The sequence below is a fragment of the Suillus discolor genome (genome assembly GCF_016758755.1).
Source record: "Suillus discolor strain FC423 chromosome Unknown F5147scaffold_2, whole genome shotgun sequence".
NCBI lineage: Eukaryota > Fungi > Basidiomycota > Agaricomycetes > Boletales > Suillaceae > Suillus > Suillus discolor.
The window spans coordinates 1093570-1109806 of NW_024541249.1; the positions used below are offsets into that span (position 1 = coordinate 1093570).

Consider the following 16237-nt stretch of genomic DNA (forward strand, 5'->3'; position numbering starts at 1 on the left):
CTAATCGCGACTTACTTTTGACTGACTTGACCCATTTTGGAATAGGTGCAATATCATCAGTGGGTGAGCAGTTCGTGCTTGCGTGCCCGTTTGTTTTGGCGGAGTGGTCCCCAAACTGCCATAAAGTATCATTGTGAGTATGAATTTGTATGGTGACAATGTGCTTACCTGGATTGTCTAGAGCCTGATCTTTTGCCTTGCGTCATACTTGAACCAAGTGAGTTTTAACTTTGTTGTCATGAAAAATTTCTTACGCCGTGGATGCAAGTCCATTGAAGGGAAATTAAGGTCGGAAGGAGTAAAAAGTCTGAAAAACGAATGTGAGAATGCCTTTCTGCTGGAGAAAGACCGCTTCAAAAAGGTGAGTGAGTGTTTTTATTTAAGTTGGGGTCAGGCATTTAATTTGAAACAGTCCGCTTATTATACTGAGCGCTGAGCCAGGGTTGACCCTTTCCTTGTCTGGCTTAGTTTGCTATTTGGTGAGTTTATGTTCAGAAACTTAAAACACAGCTTTACAAAGTAGTCCTAGTGCGCACACCATTCTCTTCTTAGTAACGGTCCTGTCAATCGGGAACTTTCTTATTGGTGGCACGCTAATCGGATGCAAGTCGTTTCCTCCGTTTACGGACTATCAAGAAGCATTTTCCTCTCCATTACCACCCTCTATGTTCCACTACGGCACTTGGCGAAAGCCATTTCCTTCGTTTACGGACTATCAAGAAGCATTTTCCTCTCCATTACCACCCTCTATGTTCCACTACGGCACTTGGCGAAAGCCATTTCCTCCATTTACGGACTATCAAGAAGCATTTTCCTCTCCATTACCACCCTCTATGTTTAGCATCTTCAACTAGTGTTCTTCCCTAGTAACGGCCCCATCGGCTGGGAACTTTTGGCATTCCCCCGTTTACGAACTATCAAGAAGCATTCTCCTCTCCATTACTACCCTCTATGTTTGTCGTGTTCAGCTACTGTGCTTCGCAAAAGTCATTTATCTGATGTGCTTAACGAGTCTGATATCTGGTTCCGTCACTGCAAGACTTGAATTTACCAATCTCCGAGCATGCGGAATACCGTCATCACTTTACCCAATATTTCTTACTTCGGCAGAGCCTCACAGCCTCTTACATGCTGCTGACACCACTTTTTTGCTCTGACTGTCAGACTCGCACACTTTATTTGTCCTTACTGTTGACTGACAAGTTGTAAGTGATTTTCAGGTGTTCAGTGTTCATTTTTTATTGAATCTATGCAGAACATGCCCGAAATAACATGTCCTTCCTGCGATAAAAAGCTTGCATCAATCACCGGTTATAGTCAGCATCTCGCAAAAACCACCAATCCTGCCTGTCGTACCCTCTACCTTTCCTCACGGCAATTCGCTCCAGACCCAGCAAATGATGTAGATATAGACGCACCTGATCCAAATCATCCGCTGCATTTTGAAGGTGATTTTTTTGGAACATACGCTGAGGATGAGTTTGCATGGCCAGGGTCAGATGACGAGGGGGATGTTGGTCAAGCACCTATGGATGAAGATGACTCAGATAATGACATCAACGATCACGACGAATGGGAGCCTCCTGCAGCACCAGCACCCTCAAGTCATTCTGCGGAGCATCATGACACTAACAATCATGACGAATGGGAACCTCCTGTAGTGCCAGCACCTGCGCACAATGATGCCTTACACCCACCTACCACAGATCAAGGCCAAGATGCTTTTCATATGGCGCAGCGGCGACTTCTTGAACACGAACAAGTACCTATAATTGTCCATTACCCTGATCAACGAGCTGGACAGCCCATCGACTCAGCCATCAAGCAGCCAAGCAATATAACCTACCATGCACAGCTTAATGGCTCGAGTGCAGATAATATTTATGCCCCATTCACCTCGAAGCTTGATTGGGAGATGGCTCGATGGGCAAAATTACGAGGTTCAAGCTCAACTGCGTTCTCAGAACTTGTTTCTATTGAAGGTGTAAGTCCGTGCTTTACTCGAACACTAGGATCAATCTAATTGTAGCACTTCCAGCTTAGCGAAAAGATTGGTCTTTCCTTCAAGAATACACGGGAACTGAACAAGATCATCGACGATGAACTTCCAGGCCGTCCGAAATTCAAACGCGATCAGATTGTCGTTGCTAATGAAGCGTTTGATGTCTACTATCGTGATATCATTGAATGCATCAAGGCTCTTTTCAGTGATCCAAGTTTTGCTGACTTTCTGGTCTTTGCGCCTGAACGCCATTATGCCGACGAAGATGAGACGATTCGTTTATATCATGAGATGCATACTGGAAAATGGTGGTGGAATAGTCAGGTCGGTGTTTTCTACCTTTTGTGAGCTTCAACGTACTAATATTAATATTGTATTCTTCCTAGAAACACTTAGATCACGAGCGCCCTGGTGCTACAATAATTCCCATCATCATTTCATCAGACAAGACTCAAGTTACGAATGTTTCGCAACAAGACAGCATACCCCGTCTACATGACTATTGGAAACATCCCAAAGGATATTCGTCGGAAACCGTCACGCCAGGCACATGTCCTCCTCGCATACCTTCCAACTACTCGCCTTGAACACGTTACCAACAAAGCTGCTCGCCGACGGATGCTTGCCAATTTATATCATGCTTGTGTGGGACGTGTACTTGCACCACTCACAGCTGCCGGCATCAATGGCATTAATATGCGAAGTGGTGATGGAATAATGCGTCGAGGCCATCCTTTGTTTGCATGTTTTGCAGGAGACTACCCAGAGCAAGTTTTAGCTACCGGAGTCAAGACAACTCAATGTCCAAATTGCGATGTTCCCTCCGACGAGCTTGGTCTAGCAACTGGTGTCGCAAATTGGCAACCACGAGACCTTGGTGCAGTACTTGATGCCCTCTGCGCTCTTGACCAAGGTGGATTGGCCTTTGTGCGTGCATGCGCAGATGCTGGCATTAAGCCTATTGTCCACCCATTCTGGGAGGGACTACCCTTTGTCAATATATTCGAATCCATAACTCCTGATATTCTGCATCAACTATACCAAGGGCTCGTCAAGCATCTCCTCGCTTGGCTTTCTGATGCATGTGGCAGTACGGAGATTGATGCACGATGTCGACGCCTCCCCCCAAATCACCATATTCGACTATTTACGAAGGGCATCACAACTCTTTCACGTGTAAGCGGTACAGAACATAATCAAATTTGCCGTTTCTTGCTCGGCATCATCATCGACATCAGTCTACCTAATAATATGTCTTCCGCTCGACTCCTCCGTGCCGTTCGTGGTCTGCTAGACTTTTTATATTTTGCTCAGTACCCATGTCACAGCTCTGAGACGCTGGTTTTACTTGACGAGGCACTTAACCTTTTCCACGACAACAAGGACATCTTTATTGACCTTGGCATTCGGAATTCCTTCAACTTGCCAAAACTCCACTTCACAGCTCACTACGCTCACATGATTCGAATGTATGGCACTACGGACAACTACAATACTGAATACACCGAACGCCTTCACATCGACCTTGCGAAAGATGCTTATCGCTCTACAAACCACAAGAATGAGTTTGGTCAAATGACGACTTGGCTTGAATGGAGGGAGAAAATTTCACGTCACGAGAAATACATTCAGTGGAGACTCGTCGAAAACACCACACGTCCGCATCATCAGCCCCGTCCCCCAGAAATGACATTTCGTCGTACTCAAATGATGACAAAGCATCCTACCATCAAGGCGGTCACATTGGACAAGGTCGCAAACGAATATGGTGCCACGCACTTTAATGAATGTCTCGCACGTTATGTTGCGAAAGCTACCCTTCCTGTTGACACTACTGTTACGGCCAGGCAGCTCGAAGATCGAGCAGCTGATATACACATCCCATTTCAAAGACTACCGGTCTTTCACAAGGTGAAATGGCTCTTGGATAATGTTCGTGGTGATGGGGATCCTCCGGTCACAGTCGATAGTGTCCATGCACGTCCTGGACGATCAGGAAAATTTACATCCGACAGTGTTGCGCCACGATTTGATACCGTGTTCGTTAATGATGGCACAGGTGGGTCACTTGGCATCAAAGGTGAGTGCTCTGAATTGTGCTGTTGACTGGTACTCAGCGGTTACTATTTAGGATATCGAATTGCGCAAGTCCGTATCATATTCTTGATACCTCCCAAAGCCATCCCCCAACTTTTCCCGTCCACATTTCAGCCTCCGAAACATCTCGCATACGTCGAATGGTTCTCTGCCTTCCGTGTACCTGATCGAGATCACGGCCTGCACAAGGTCTCGCGTGTCGTTAAAAATGGAGAACGAATGGCCAGCATCATACCAATCAGCAATATTCGTTGTAGTGCCCATTTGATTCCGCATTTCGGCTCTGTAGCTCCTCGTGAATGGACCTCTGCTAACGTTCTTGACGAGTGTTCATCATTCTATGTAAATACATACTTAGATCGATACAGTTTTGCAACACTGCGCTAGTTGCCAATGATTATCATTAGCTTGCACTATACTATTGGTCTTAGAGCTAGCTACTATAAAATTTCACAGCTTGCGAAAATTTGTCTAAGAACGTCTAATCTATCTAAGTCTATATGGGAGGGTTTTCCTGATGTTATTTCAATGTATTGTCTTAACATTTGCTTTTTAACGTATCACAGGGCTCGTAACCTCTTATGATTCAGGTTCCGGGCTTAGTAGGAACAGCGACGATAATAGGAGTTCGTGGCGCTCAGAATATATTCGGCCGATTCCGATATTCTATTATACTAACTATTTACTCCGCCACTCAGATGCTCTCGTAACTCCGCTAAGCAGTGCACGAGCCATGTCGGCTGATTGCAACGTCTATACTGATGTCACAACAAAGTGAGTTCGGCGCGAATTTCGAAAGGAACGACAGACATGGATCCTTGACTCTGCCAGCGGTAGCTATATATATATATAGTGTCACATGTGATTGACCCGAGACTTCGCAAATAAGTTTCGGAGGTATTACGTCATGATAATACTGTCATAGTGGTCACCACTATGTAGTTGGTGCAGTCACTGCAGTGACTCTGTATACCAGGCTACTCGATCGCTGATGGGCCAGAAGGCTTTACGAGCTCCGCCACCAATTCCAAGGTTGTGTTGTAGTGGCTACATACTATGGGAGCTATAACGTTCCTACAACATGTCGGCAATACCACAGCGCCACCAGACGAGCGCCTGCTAAGCGCTGATCTAGCGAGCTTTCCATAGACTGAAACATCCATTCAACCAAATCACGCTTTACACTGATCATCACTCGACAGCTTCATCATTGCACAATCTAAGTCCAAGTTTCGATTCAAATCTTCGTACGTCGCCGCCTCTCAAGTTAACCATCGTTTGAATGGGTTCTAACAACACCCTTGAACCCAGTTAGTACTTTCAGTTGGTTCATTGTATCTCGCATACAACAACCTTCGTCAATGGGTGACGATCAACGTCAGTGCTCTCATCTCTTATCTCTTGCATGCTCTCCAATTTCTTTTGCAGTTCTTGAAGGAATTTGGGAGAAACTCTCCCAGGTTGCCGTCAAAGGTGCCCAATACAACTCCCGTGAACGTCAACCCCACCCAAAATGTTTGAAAGGGACCCGGGTTGATCTCCTCAAATACATCCACAAATTACTAGACGACCCAGAGAAGAACCACCTCATCTGGCTGCATGGAACGGCTGGCGTCGGAAAGTCTGCTGTTGCGTTTACAGTTGCTGAAACAATGAAAGGTATGAAAGTAAACGAAAAGACGAACATTGAAAAACGGCTAGCGGGAACATTCTTTTTTTCGCGCAAGCACACCGAACGTCGCACGGCTGGATATTTATTTGCGACACTTGTCTACCAGCTTTCCACCAATTTTCCAAGCATCCGGAAGGATGTGAGCAGAGCGATTCGCAACAATCCTGCTCTACTAGACCCAGACACACCTCTCTGCGACCAGATGGAGAAGCTCTTTCTTCCAGCTCTCCGTGGGCTTCACCTCAGATTGCGCGGGTGTCAGCCTTTGACATTTGTTGTCGATGCGCTTGATGAATGCACATCTGAACCCGAGCTTACTGATCTCATCCTTTCCCTCGCACAGGCTCTCCGTGAGCCTGGCCTTCCTGTGACCCATATTCTGCTTACAAGTCGCTTGGAATCCCACATCTCTAAAGCCTTTCAGAACGAAGAGGTGCGCCCGTTGGTGTGCGAGATGCCCGTGAAAACTTGCGGGAAAGGTGGCATCATTTCGTTGGACGGCGCAGACGTTGACAAGGACATCTGTACTTTCTTGCAGCATTCCTTCGAAGAGCTAGGAAGTCGTCGCCCCGATTTCCCTCAGCCATCGACGGATGATCTTGTGAAGCTGGCGAGCCGAGCGGGCAGACGTTTCATTGTGGCGTCTACGATGATGAAGTTTATTATTGATGATGAAGACAAGGATCCCAGCGATCGGTTGCAGCTGATGCTCAAGCTGACGAGCGAGCTGCTACCAGGAACGGAGGTGTTCAAGTTATACGACTGTATCCTCTCCACATGTGCCGACCCCAAGCGTGCTTACATGCACTTGTCCATTGTCGCCGCCCTCGCAGACCCTCTTCCCATCTCACAAATCTCATTACTTCTTGGATCTGGTTTAGGCAGAGATGTGCAGACGACACTGATGCAGCTACGGTCTGTTGTGGATATCCCTATAGAAAGCATTCTTCCCGTGAATATTCACCACTCGTCCATTCGTGACTATGTCTCCGACCCCTCAAACTGCAGCCTCCTTCAAGTACATGAAATGTCATCACCACACTCACTACTCGCTGATTCGTCTCTTCGCTTGATGATGAAGGAGATTCCTAAGAGCACAGCACTCTTGGATGCGCTTTCAGAGTTGACGATGCAGACCCACGCAATAAGTTTTGGGGATCCCCATAGATTAAAAAACGAATTAGCCTTCTTCGTCGGGGAACCAGAGCCAGTGTCTATTCTTATTAGCATGCTATGGCTTCGGGGTGATCGCAGGTCAGATGTACAATTCTGGCTAGAGACTGTGAATGGGGATGCCTGGCTATACACCCCTAACGGGAAATCCTGGCTGAATACCTGGGAGGGACAAGAGTGGCTGCAGACCGAGGGAGGATTGGCCTGGGAAGCCCAGCAAATGCCTGAATTGCAATCTGTGTCAGACTCTTCGGACGATTCAAACTCTTCAGACTCTTCGGAAGTGGGTGACCGGCCACAGATAGTGCACAGGTCAGAGTGGCTGCAGACCCAGGAAGGGAACAACTGGCTGCTGACACAAGGAGGGCCGGCCTGGATCTGGGACCCTGACATGAGAGCCTGGGTGCAGATCCAGGTAGGACAAAGCTGGCTGCGGACCGAGGGAGGGGGAAGCTGGCTGGAGACTAGGAGAGGACAAAGCTGGTTGTGGACCGAGGGAGGGCGAAGCTGGCTGTGGACCGAGGGAGGACGAAGCTGGCTGCAGACCAGGAGAGGAGCAAGCTGGATGTGGAGCAAGAGAGGGCAAAGCTGGCTGCAGACTGGGGGAGGACGAAGCTGGCTGCAGACTGAGGGAGGACAAAGCTGGATGCAGACTGGGGGACAAAGCTGGCTGTGGACCGAGGGAGGAAAAAGCTGGCTGTGGACCGAGGGGGGATCAAATTGGCTGCAGACCCAGGCAGGACAGAACTGGCTACAGACTTTGGCAGGACAAAACTGGCTGAAGTCCCCGGACGGGCCAGACTGGCTGAAATCCCTGAATGGGCAGGCCTGGCTGCAGACACCCCATGGCCAAGCTTGGAAATCCACTCCTGCAGCATCTGTCTGGTTGGCTCTGGACGAATTCTCAAGTACGTTGGAAGCAATCAGCGAGTTTATTATTATCCCAGAATTGTGTTCACTACCAACCTTCCAATCGATCCAGCAGTTTAAAACCTTGCCTGATTTTTTAATGTTCCCGACGTTCCTTGCGTTAAACTACCAGCATCATTCCACTACAAATCGTCCACCAAACAGGAAGATCATCCATGCCATGAACACCTTTATGACTTTCACACACAAGGCACAGCACAACAGTCAATTATCTTCCGACGCTCTCAAGTACGCCTGTCAAAACTGGGCCACCCATCTCTCGCGTGCTCCAGATCCACTGGATGACACGCTCAACCACATATTCCAGACTTTCTGGAATCGTTACCTCCTTTCCTGGCTTGAACGGCAGTGGTGTTTGAAGGGTCTGCGGTCTTGCCTTGTCGTCTTATCTGAAGGGCAGAAATATGTTAAGGTGTGTGTATTTCAACGTGAGAGTAGCAACAACTGATGTCGCCATATACATATTGGGTTCCATGTTTTGAAATCTCCAGTCTGGACACTGCAGCTGAGTGATAACACTCGAAGCCTTCTGATATCCCTACCTCTTATATACCCCAGAAAGACTTATACACTTATCTCTTCCAAAGACTCCGTCCTCCTAATCGAACTGAATGGTATGCATATGGTTTGATACCATAAAGTTTTCGAGTTGTCAGAAGTTTCACAGTAGATAATACCAATTTGAAGGGGCATATGGCTTCATTGTGGTTTCGATCTAAATCAGCATCAGGAAAAAACATAGTGACTACATAGTGCTATATAGTCAGGGTAGCGCGAGTAGCCCCGTTGTCAAGTGCCCTCTATGTAGACACCATAGAGTCCCATAGTAACTACCAGTAGCTACAAGGTACTACCGTAGTTTGTCGGAGTGCTACTGCACGCAGCTATAAATTACTACCAGCAGCTATATAGCACACCAAAGAACCTCGTAGTCACAATTAAATTCAACCACCTGAAACACAAACTAGCATAATACGAACGTCTTACTCACTGCGTCCCTATTCATCATCCCCACCCTCGCTACTAGGATACTCATACTCCTCGACCTCATCCTCGACTGCCGCATCCTTCCCCTCACGCTGGTACTCTCGAATAGCGTCTTCAAACGCCGCGTCGTCGATGTGGGCCTGGGATGTAGCTGACAATGGAATGAGTGATGCGACACCTGCGTGGAAGCTGAGAAGCGCGAGCATTAGAAGAGTCAGTGAGATAAGAGTCCAACATACCGCGCTGTATCATGCAGATTGATACGAATTTTTGAAAGGAGTTTGTAAGGTGCAGTGCGCTCATCAAAGCGTTGCAGTGAGCTGAAATGATGGTTGTAGACGGCCCCATAACCAGCAGATGTGAACTTGATGTCCTCTTTGATGCCTTGCGACCACTCATCAACACAACATTCTATCTATAAGATATTGTCAGCGTCATCAAGTTGAAAGTAAGAATGTGAAAAACGGCTCACAGCCGTAAGCACGAGCACAATAGTTTTGATAGGGATGGGGTCGAAGTATTTGTGGTAGATGACACCCTCGTCACTTCGGTTCAAGAACCACATGCTGTTGATACCCTGTTGAAGCAACTCAGTCTTGTAGATGCCTGACTTGGATGACGGGTCCTATTGCTCAATGTCAGCACTAAGTTATGTAGACCGTCGAATACTCACCTTGAAAACAAAGATCGAGCCAATTTTCAATCTCTCTGCGAGATCTCGGTTTGACCTTATCACCTCCATAGAATTACTTGAGCGGAAGCCGTGAAATGAAGCCGTGAGCGGACGCATCTTCGTCTTGAGTTCACCTCGCACGTGTGAAGCGCGTTTCAACAGCTTTGAAAGAATAAGACCAGGAATGCACTAAAAATACTGTGCTCACCATATTCACCGCCGAAGGGGTCAGTTTGACGTCAACACCTTTGAGTTGACATGCCTCGCGCCAGGCCTCTTTCGCCAGTTTTGTCTCAGCTGCAACGGAATCCGGAAAAGGTGCCTGTGTGACGATGAGACACCGATAAACGGAGCAAGCAGTTATGAGAATCTCTTTCGAGATTTCGTCAAAGTCGCTGGCTTTCACGCATCGACGCGAACCGTCAGCGTTTTTCTTGACCTTCGGCACCACGGTATCTTCATATGACATGTCATCGAATGATCGCTTGGTCCCTCGAGCTGCAGGCAACTGTTCATCGTCATCATCGTCAGCATCGTCGGCAGCGTTGTCGTTGTCGTTGTCTGTTGACTCGTCAACATTATGTGGTGCTGTTTGATGGAGGGTTAGTAGTGTAATTATATAAAGTAAAAACATACCTTTTGGTCCTTTGGTTGTAGGTATGGATGAGTTGCGCAACCTTGGAGGGATTTTCCCTGTACTGAATGTCAGGCTATTAGTGTTGGACAACCTTGTATCGACACTGTGGTCAGAGAACTGAAAAAAATAAATGTCAGCGGCTGATTTAAGATGAGGAAAGAAAACAAAAGCTTGTACCATTGTGTCTTCTTGCCTGTCCATGTCGCTAAGGAGCTCTGACGGCTCTTTCTCGAAGACGTCAGGATGCCCTTGGTAGGCAGCCTTTAAGGCCTTCTTCTTCTGTTTTGCCGTCCGGGTTTCCTTGATTTCTTGGCGATGGACAACATGTTGGGATTCGCTGACTGTAGAACGAGATGGTGAGTGAGCGGAACATAATGTGCTGGTACTTACGACGGTAGTTCTCTTTTTCAGTTGGTCGCCGCTCTCGACCACTTGCAGTGCGCACCTGCTGTTTTGCGGCAGGTGGTGAGGGGGCGCGCTTTTGTTTTGCGGCAGGTGGTGAGGGGGCGTGCTTTGGCTTGGAGGTAGGCTTACGAGGTGCCATGGTTGTCTAGTCAAAGTACACAGCAGGTCAGCACAATTTATACCACTGCGAAACAGACAAATAACTCACAATTGAACCTTAATAGTTCGTTGATTGTTGATTTGAAGAATGAAGGGCTGAAAGCTGTGTCAAACGAGAGGGACGATAAAAAGGTATGATCATACCGTCACAATTTATTTTCACTGTTATGAATACCCCCGACTCGTCAAAAAAACGGTATGGAGCTTGCTTCAAAACTCACTGTGCTCTGACGAATCTTGCAGCCCGATGTCACAAATTGCTGGTCGCAAAGAGGCTGGCTGTGAAGACACGAAAATTGACGTCAAAAGGTTAGTTGCCGTTCCATGTTACACTCAAATACTCACCGGCTTGCAGACCCAAGCTCGAAAGGCCTGATGCAGAGCCCATGTTCCTGCGCCCTCCGTTTCGTCAAACACCTGGCCCTGTCACAGCTTCCCAGAATTACATACGAAACCTAATTCTGGAGCGTTGGGAGGCAGAAGTGAAGGCCTGCGAGCAAGCAAAAAAACTGCAACTGTTAGAAATAGCACCAGGCCCAGCTATTAGTATCTTACAAGCGAGCATACGAAGGCTCGTCGTTGAGCGCTGGGATGCGGAGGTGAAATGGTGCGAGGAAGCCAAACGGGCGCAGCTTTCAGAGGTACTTCTGGCCGCCCATGGTATTTCCAAACTAACGTAGCACATCAAATTAGCTAGTATCAGAGACGAGAATTAACATACTAGAATTGGTCATTGGCTCTCTCGATCTTGTTCTCTCGCTAGACGAGGAAGATTGTAATGGAGGTTGTGTGTTGGGAACTAGGCAAGATGTAAGTATCATTCAAACCGATCAGAATAAGAGCACGTACCTATCTTACTGTAGACGGAATGACCAGGATCTCTGCCTATCTTACTGTAGACGGAATGGCAGGATCTTTGCCTATCTTACTGTAGACGGAATGGCGGGCAGGATCTTTGCCTATCTTACTGTAGACGGAATGGCGGGCAGGATCTTTGCCTATCTTACTGTAGATGGAATGGCAGGGTAAGCAGAATGGCAGGCAGGATCTTTTCCTATCTTATTGTAGACGGAATTGTGTTGGGAACTAGGCAAGATGTAAGTATCATTCAAACCGGTCAGAATAAGAGCACGTACCTATCTTACTGTAGACGGAATGGCAGGATCTTTGCCTATCTTACTGTAGACGGAATGGCAGGGTAAGCAGAATGGCAGGCAGGATCTTTGCCTATCTTACTGTAGACGGAATGACCAGGGTAAGCACACCTCATGGATCATCCTCAAAAAAAAAACCCGTACCTGGTTGCGACTTGGCGCATGGATTGAGTCTAAATGAGGCCGTAACTTTGGCATACTGATCGAGTCTAAACGAGGCCGTAATCCGTAGGTTTGTGAGGGTGCGTCTGGTGGCAGAACTGGGATAAGTCCCTCTTGCACTTTGTGAGGGCACGTCTGGTTGCAAGATCAGGATAAGCACACCCCTCCCAATCAACAAACCCAGCCGCGCACCTCATGGATCGTCCTCCCAATCAACAAAACCAGCCAAGACTTGCCGTACTTTCCAACTCATTAAGGGTTGTGTGGTGTGGTGTGGTGTGGTGCTCGAATCTAGTTGTGGCGCGGCGCCCGGTAACTGCGCCCAGTTTAAGTCTAGACCAGGCCATTGAAAAAAAAAAAAGGGCATACTACAATGAGACAAGTCACCTAAGACCAGGGCGAAACACTCACCTACTCACATACTATGTCGCACTGCTGTACATTTTGTGGCAAGGAGTTTTCTACGAGGGGGGGCATCAAGAGACACATAGCTAACCGGCCTAAATGCAGAACGGCATGGGAGTTAACGATTGAAGAAAAGGACTTGGAAGACAACGCACCTTCTATGGAGAACGACGATGCTGGCAACTCATTTTCCCCACTTCGCCGCTCACGGTCCAACTCTTTCGAGGCTGATGAACTTAATCCGCCGGCACCAAAAAGTCGGCGTGTGACGGTCGAGGATGTTGCTGACGAAGGTGAGGTAGTGGATGAAGGTGAGGTAGTGGGAGGTGGTGGGCGCTATTTCAAGCAATGTTCTGATGGTGGATGGGCACTGCGGGAAGGGGAAACTGAATTTGAACGATACCGGAAGTACAAGGAAGGCATGGGTGAGGACGAGTGGGCTCCATTTTGTGACGAGTATGTACCCTTTCATGTTGATGGCCTCTGCCTGACTTTAGCTGCCAGGGAAGAGTGGGGTCTCGCTGAGTGGCTTGTAAAAAGCCTTGGGCAGACTCGAACCGATGAATTTCTAAAGTTACCGATTGTAAGTTTGGCATCAAGCACCGAAAAAATGTACTGACCAGCGTGATAGACCCGAAACCGAATGCAAGCTTCATTCCACAACAACCGATCATTCCTCAAGAAGGTTGATGAACTCCCGCATGGAGCCGCCTGGAGCTGTAAGAAGATTAGCGTTCAGGGAAATAGAACGGACGAAAAAGGCGAACCGTTGCATGAAGATGTTGAACTGTGGATGCGCAATCCTGTAGAGTGCATCAAGGACTTGATCGGAAATCCTTTGTTCAAGGATCAAATGGTGTACACACCTGCTCGCGCATACACGGACTCTGCAGGACTCCACCGGGTGATAGATGACATGTGGACTGCAGATTGGTGGTGTGACATGCAAGTAAGCACCATATCAAAAAAAACATCGAAAATGACAAGCACTGACCTGTGTTGTCCAGAAAAAGGTGCCGGAAGGAGCGACCATCGCGCCAATTATTCTTGCAACAGACAAAACGAGTCTGTCGCAATTCCGAGGCGACAAAACGGCATATCCTGTGTACCTCTCTATTGGAAACATTGCTAAAGAAAAACGGCGGCAAACATCAGCACGAGCGACAGTCCTGATTGGTTACCTACCTTCAGGAAAGCTTGACTGCTTTACACCTGATGAATGCTCCCTCGCCAACTACCGACTATTCCATCATTGCATGTCCCTCCTCCTTCAACCCCTTGTTGCTGCAGGTGAAGACGGCGTTGAAATGGTGTGTGCTGATGCGTTGATCCGTCGAGTGTATCCGATCCTTGCCGCGTATGTAGTGGACTTTCCAGAGCAGTGTCTGGTGGCGTGTTGCAAGGAAAACCGCTGTCCAAAATGTGTAGTTGCGGCGGATGAAAGAGGCGATCCACTGGATTCGCCGATGCGGGATCCTGCAGTCATAAAGGGGATATTAGAGAAGCGAAAGACTGGTCACCATCCTGCTGAATTTGAGGAATTTGGACTACGCACCGTCTATGCTCCATTTTGGGCTAATCTCCCCCACTCTAACATCTTCCTGGCCTTTACACCCGACCTCCTACACCAACTCCACAAAGGCATCTTCAAGGACCATTTAGTTAAGTGGTGCCTTGATATTGTTGGCGAAGAAGAAATGGACACACGGTTCAAAGCGATGCCTGATTATCCTGGTCTGCGGCATTTCAAGAAGGGAATATCTATGGTAAAGCAGTGGACGGGGACAGAACACAAAGAGATGCAGCGTGTATTTGTTGGGCTACTTGCTGGCGCTGTCCCTAGGTAAGCTTCAATTGTTGCTAAGCACGAGGTTGGTGCTGACGTGATTGTTTTCATTTGCTTACAGCCAAGTGTTAGTAGTTGCGCGAGCACTTCTAGATTTTTCATACTATGCTCAGCTTCGAGTTCACTCAACTGAATCCCTCAATGGCCTGGAAAGCACTCTGGCGATATTTCACGCCAACAAGGACGTCTTGCAGCAACTCGATATTCGCGACCATTTTAATATTCCCAAATTACATCAGCTCTCTCACTACGTTCAGTCTATCCTATTGTTTGGCGCTACAGACGGCTTTAACAGTGAACTTCCAGAACGTTTGCACATCGACTTCGCCAAAGAAGTGTATCGCGCCAGTAACAAGCGCGATTATGAAGAACAGATGGCCTTATGGCTCCAGCGCCAGGAGGCAGTCTTCCTGCGTGGTTCCTACCTCAACTGGCTGTTGGAACAGTCTCAGTCGGCACCAACCAATTTCACTTGTGACCACGGATATGACTCGGACTCGGACTCAGAGATGGAAGGGCCAAACACTGTCCCTGTCAATACACTTCCCATCCTCCCTGAGCAACGAACGGTCCACTCTCTCGCTAAGACGCCTGCATACCCTCAGCGTTCGGTTCAGCACCTCGTCACTGCACATGGTGCGTCCATGTTCCTCCCAGCCCTTAAGTTGTTTCTGCGCAACCACATGCCGCACGCTATCATTGCCCCTGGTCTGCAAGACCGTTTCGATGTTTTTCGACAGGTAGTAATCACTGCTCCGCCTAATCCACTCATCAGTGAATCACCGAGGCAGTGGCGTGTTAGAGCCACGCCTGAAGTGCTTCCTGGACGTGGACGCAAGCCTGGATCTCCCGCTAAGTTTGATATGGCCCTGACAAGCAATGGCATTCAGCCGCGCACTTTAGAAGGTGAGTACTAACTATTTGTTGAGCCGTCAAAAAATTCATGTTAATATTTTACTAGGTATGTGAGTGGGACAGGTTCGCGTTATTTTCACTCTGCTGCGTCAATTTGGGACCTACTCGCGAGCCTTAGCTTACATTGAGTGGTTCACACCACTCAGGGAGCCAGACCGCTCATCTGGCCTGCACCAATTGTCGCGTTCGACTCGTCGGCTGCACCGGAATGCAGCGGTGATACACATCGATGAAATCGCTCGTCCTTGCCATCTTATTCCGAGGATGGGACAAGCTGTTGACCGTGGATGGACTAGCGCAAATGTCTATGAGTCCGCAAGTGATTTTTACTTAAATAGCTTTATTGACCTTGATACATTCTGCATGTCCGCTATTGATTAGTTTTGTTGCTACTCAGCTACTATTGACTACAGACTTCAATTTGACTATTGTGCCTCCAAGTGTCCGCTGTAGTCTGCTGTAGTCTGCTGTAGCCCGCTGTAGATCTATATAGTCTGAGTCACGGCTACATTAGGTACATAGAACTATGGTAGCTATGTAGTGCTACATAGCTCTCACCAGGGCTCCCACAAAATTTGTTTTTTCCTGATGAGAGATAGATCCGGAAGCATGTTGAAACTCTGAAGCCTTCAATGTTAGCTTCCTTCGGTCGAGAAGCGTACGTCAGAAACGGCCGGGTAACCCGGGTTGATCAAAAGATGATCAAGCCTTCTTTGTACTAGTATAATCGCAAGTCCCTCCAAGGTGGCTGCGTGTTTCAAGGACTGTTTCTACACCCTCGCAATCTCAGACCTTGAAGTTGGTCTGACACAGAAAGTTCTACAAAAGCTTGCTATCGAACGTGATGAAGCTCATCGACAAGGATGGCTTTCAAAATCACTTCATTGGTGGTGGTTTCATTGAAGTTCGTCATGCTTGATGAAACGAGTAAGAACGAACGTACATATGCACGACTTTACGTTCAGTAAGGAGAACGAGCCACACTGACTGATGTCTTTGTCCGAGGGGACCAGTTCTCAC

At 47.8% G+C, this 16237-nt stretch overlaps 5 protein-coding genes across 5 annotated transcripts; 4 read left to right on the plus strand and 1 right to left on the minus strand.

Annotated features, from left to right (window-relative positions):
- Positions 1-1532: 1532 nt before the first annotated feature.
- On the plus strand, positions 1533-4513 carry F5147DRAFT_750134 (uncharacterized protein; the record flags this gene model as incomplete). The annotated part of the gene is made up of 6 exons (XM_041440154.1): positions 1533-1604; positions 1805-1984; positions 2039-2326; positions 2389-2466; positions 2522-4061; positions 4134-4513. The coding sequence occupies 6 exons, from the start codon at positions 1533-1535 to the stop codon at positions 4484-4486; spliced, it is 2511 nt and encodes an 836-aa protein (XP_041299669.1). The 3' UTR covers positions 4487-4513.
- Positions 4514-5049: 536 nt separating this feature from the next.
- F5147DRAFT_602228 (uncharacterized protein) lies at positions 5050-6066 on the plus strand (the record flags this gene model as incomplete). Its single annotated transcript, XM_041432253.1, has 3 exons — positions 5050-5346; positions 5411-5476; positions 5528-6066. Coding segments are annotated over exons 2-3 (555 nt in total), but the record flags the coding sequence as incomplete, so codon positions are not given.
- A 66-nt stretch (positions 6067-6132) lies between these two features.
- Positions 6133-6840, plus strand: F5147DRAFT_538846 (uncharacterized protein; the record flags this gene model as incomplete). Its single annotated transcript, XM_041430204.1, has 1 exon — positions 6133-6840. A coding segment is annotated over one exon (708 nt), but the record flags the coding sequence as incomplete, so codon positions are not given.
- A 1757-nt stretch (positions 6841-8597) lies between these two features.
- On the minus strand, positions 8598-10073 carry F5147DRAFT_602231 (uncharacterized protein). The gene is made up of 5 exons (XM_041432254.1): positions 9743-10073; positions 9535-9696; positions 9334-9486; positions 9101-9276; positions 8598-9050 (listed from the first exon to the last, which is right to left on the minus strand). The coding sequence occupies exons 1-5, from the start codon at positions 10001-10003 to the stop codon at positions 8873-8875; spliced, it is 930 nt and encodes a 309-aa protein (XP_041299672.1). The 5' UTR covers positions 10004-10073; the 3' UTR covers positions 8598-8872.
- Positions 10074-12847: 2774 nt separating this feature from the next.
- F5147DRAFT_796049 (uncharacterized protein) lies at positions 12848-15805 on the plus strand. The gene is made up of 6 exons (XM_041443164.1): positions 12848-12905; positions 12954-13039; positions 13088-13405; positions 13464-14299; positions 14364-15208; positions 15273-15805. Exons 1-6 carry the CDS (start codon positions 12878-12880, stop codon positions 15596-15598), a joined length of 2439 nt encoding a protein of 812 aa, XP_041299673.1. The 5' UTR covers positions 12848-12877; the 3' UTR covers positions 15599-15805.
- Positions 15806-16237: the final 432 nt, after the last annotated feature.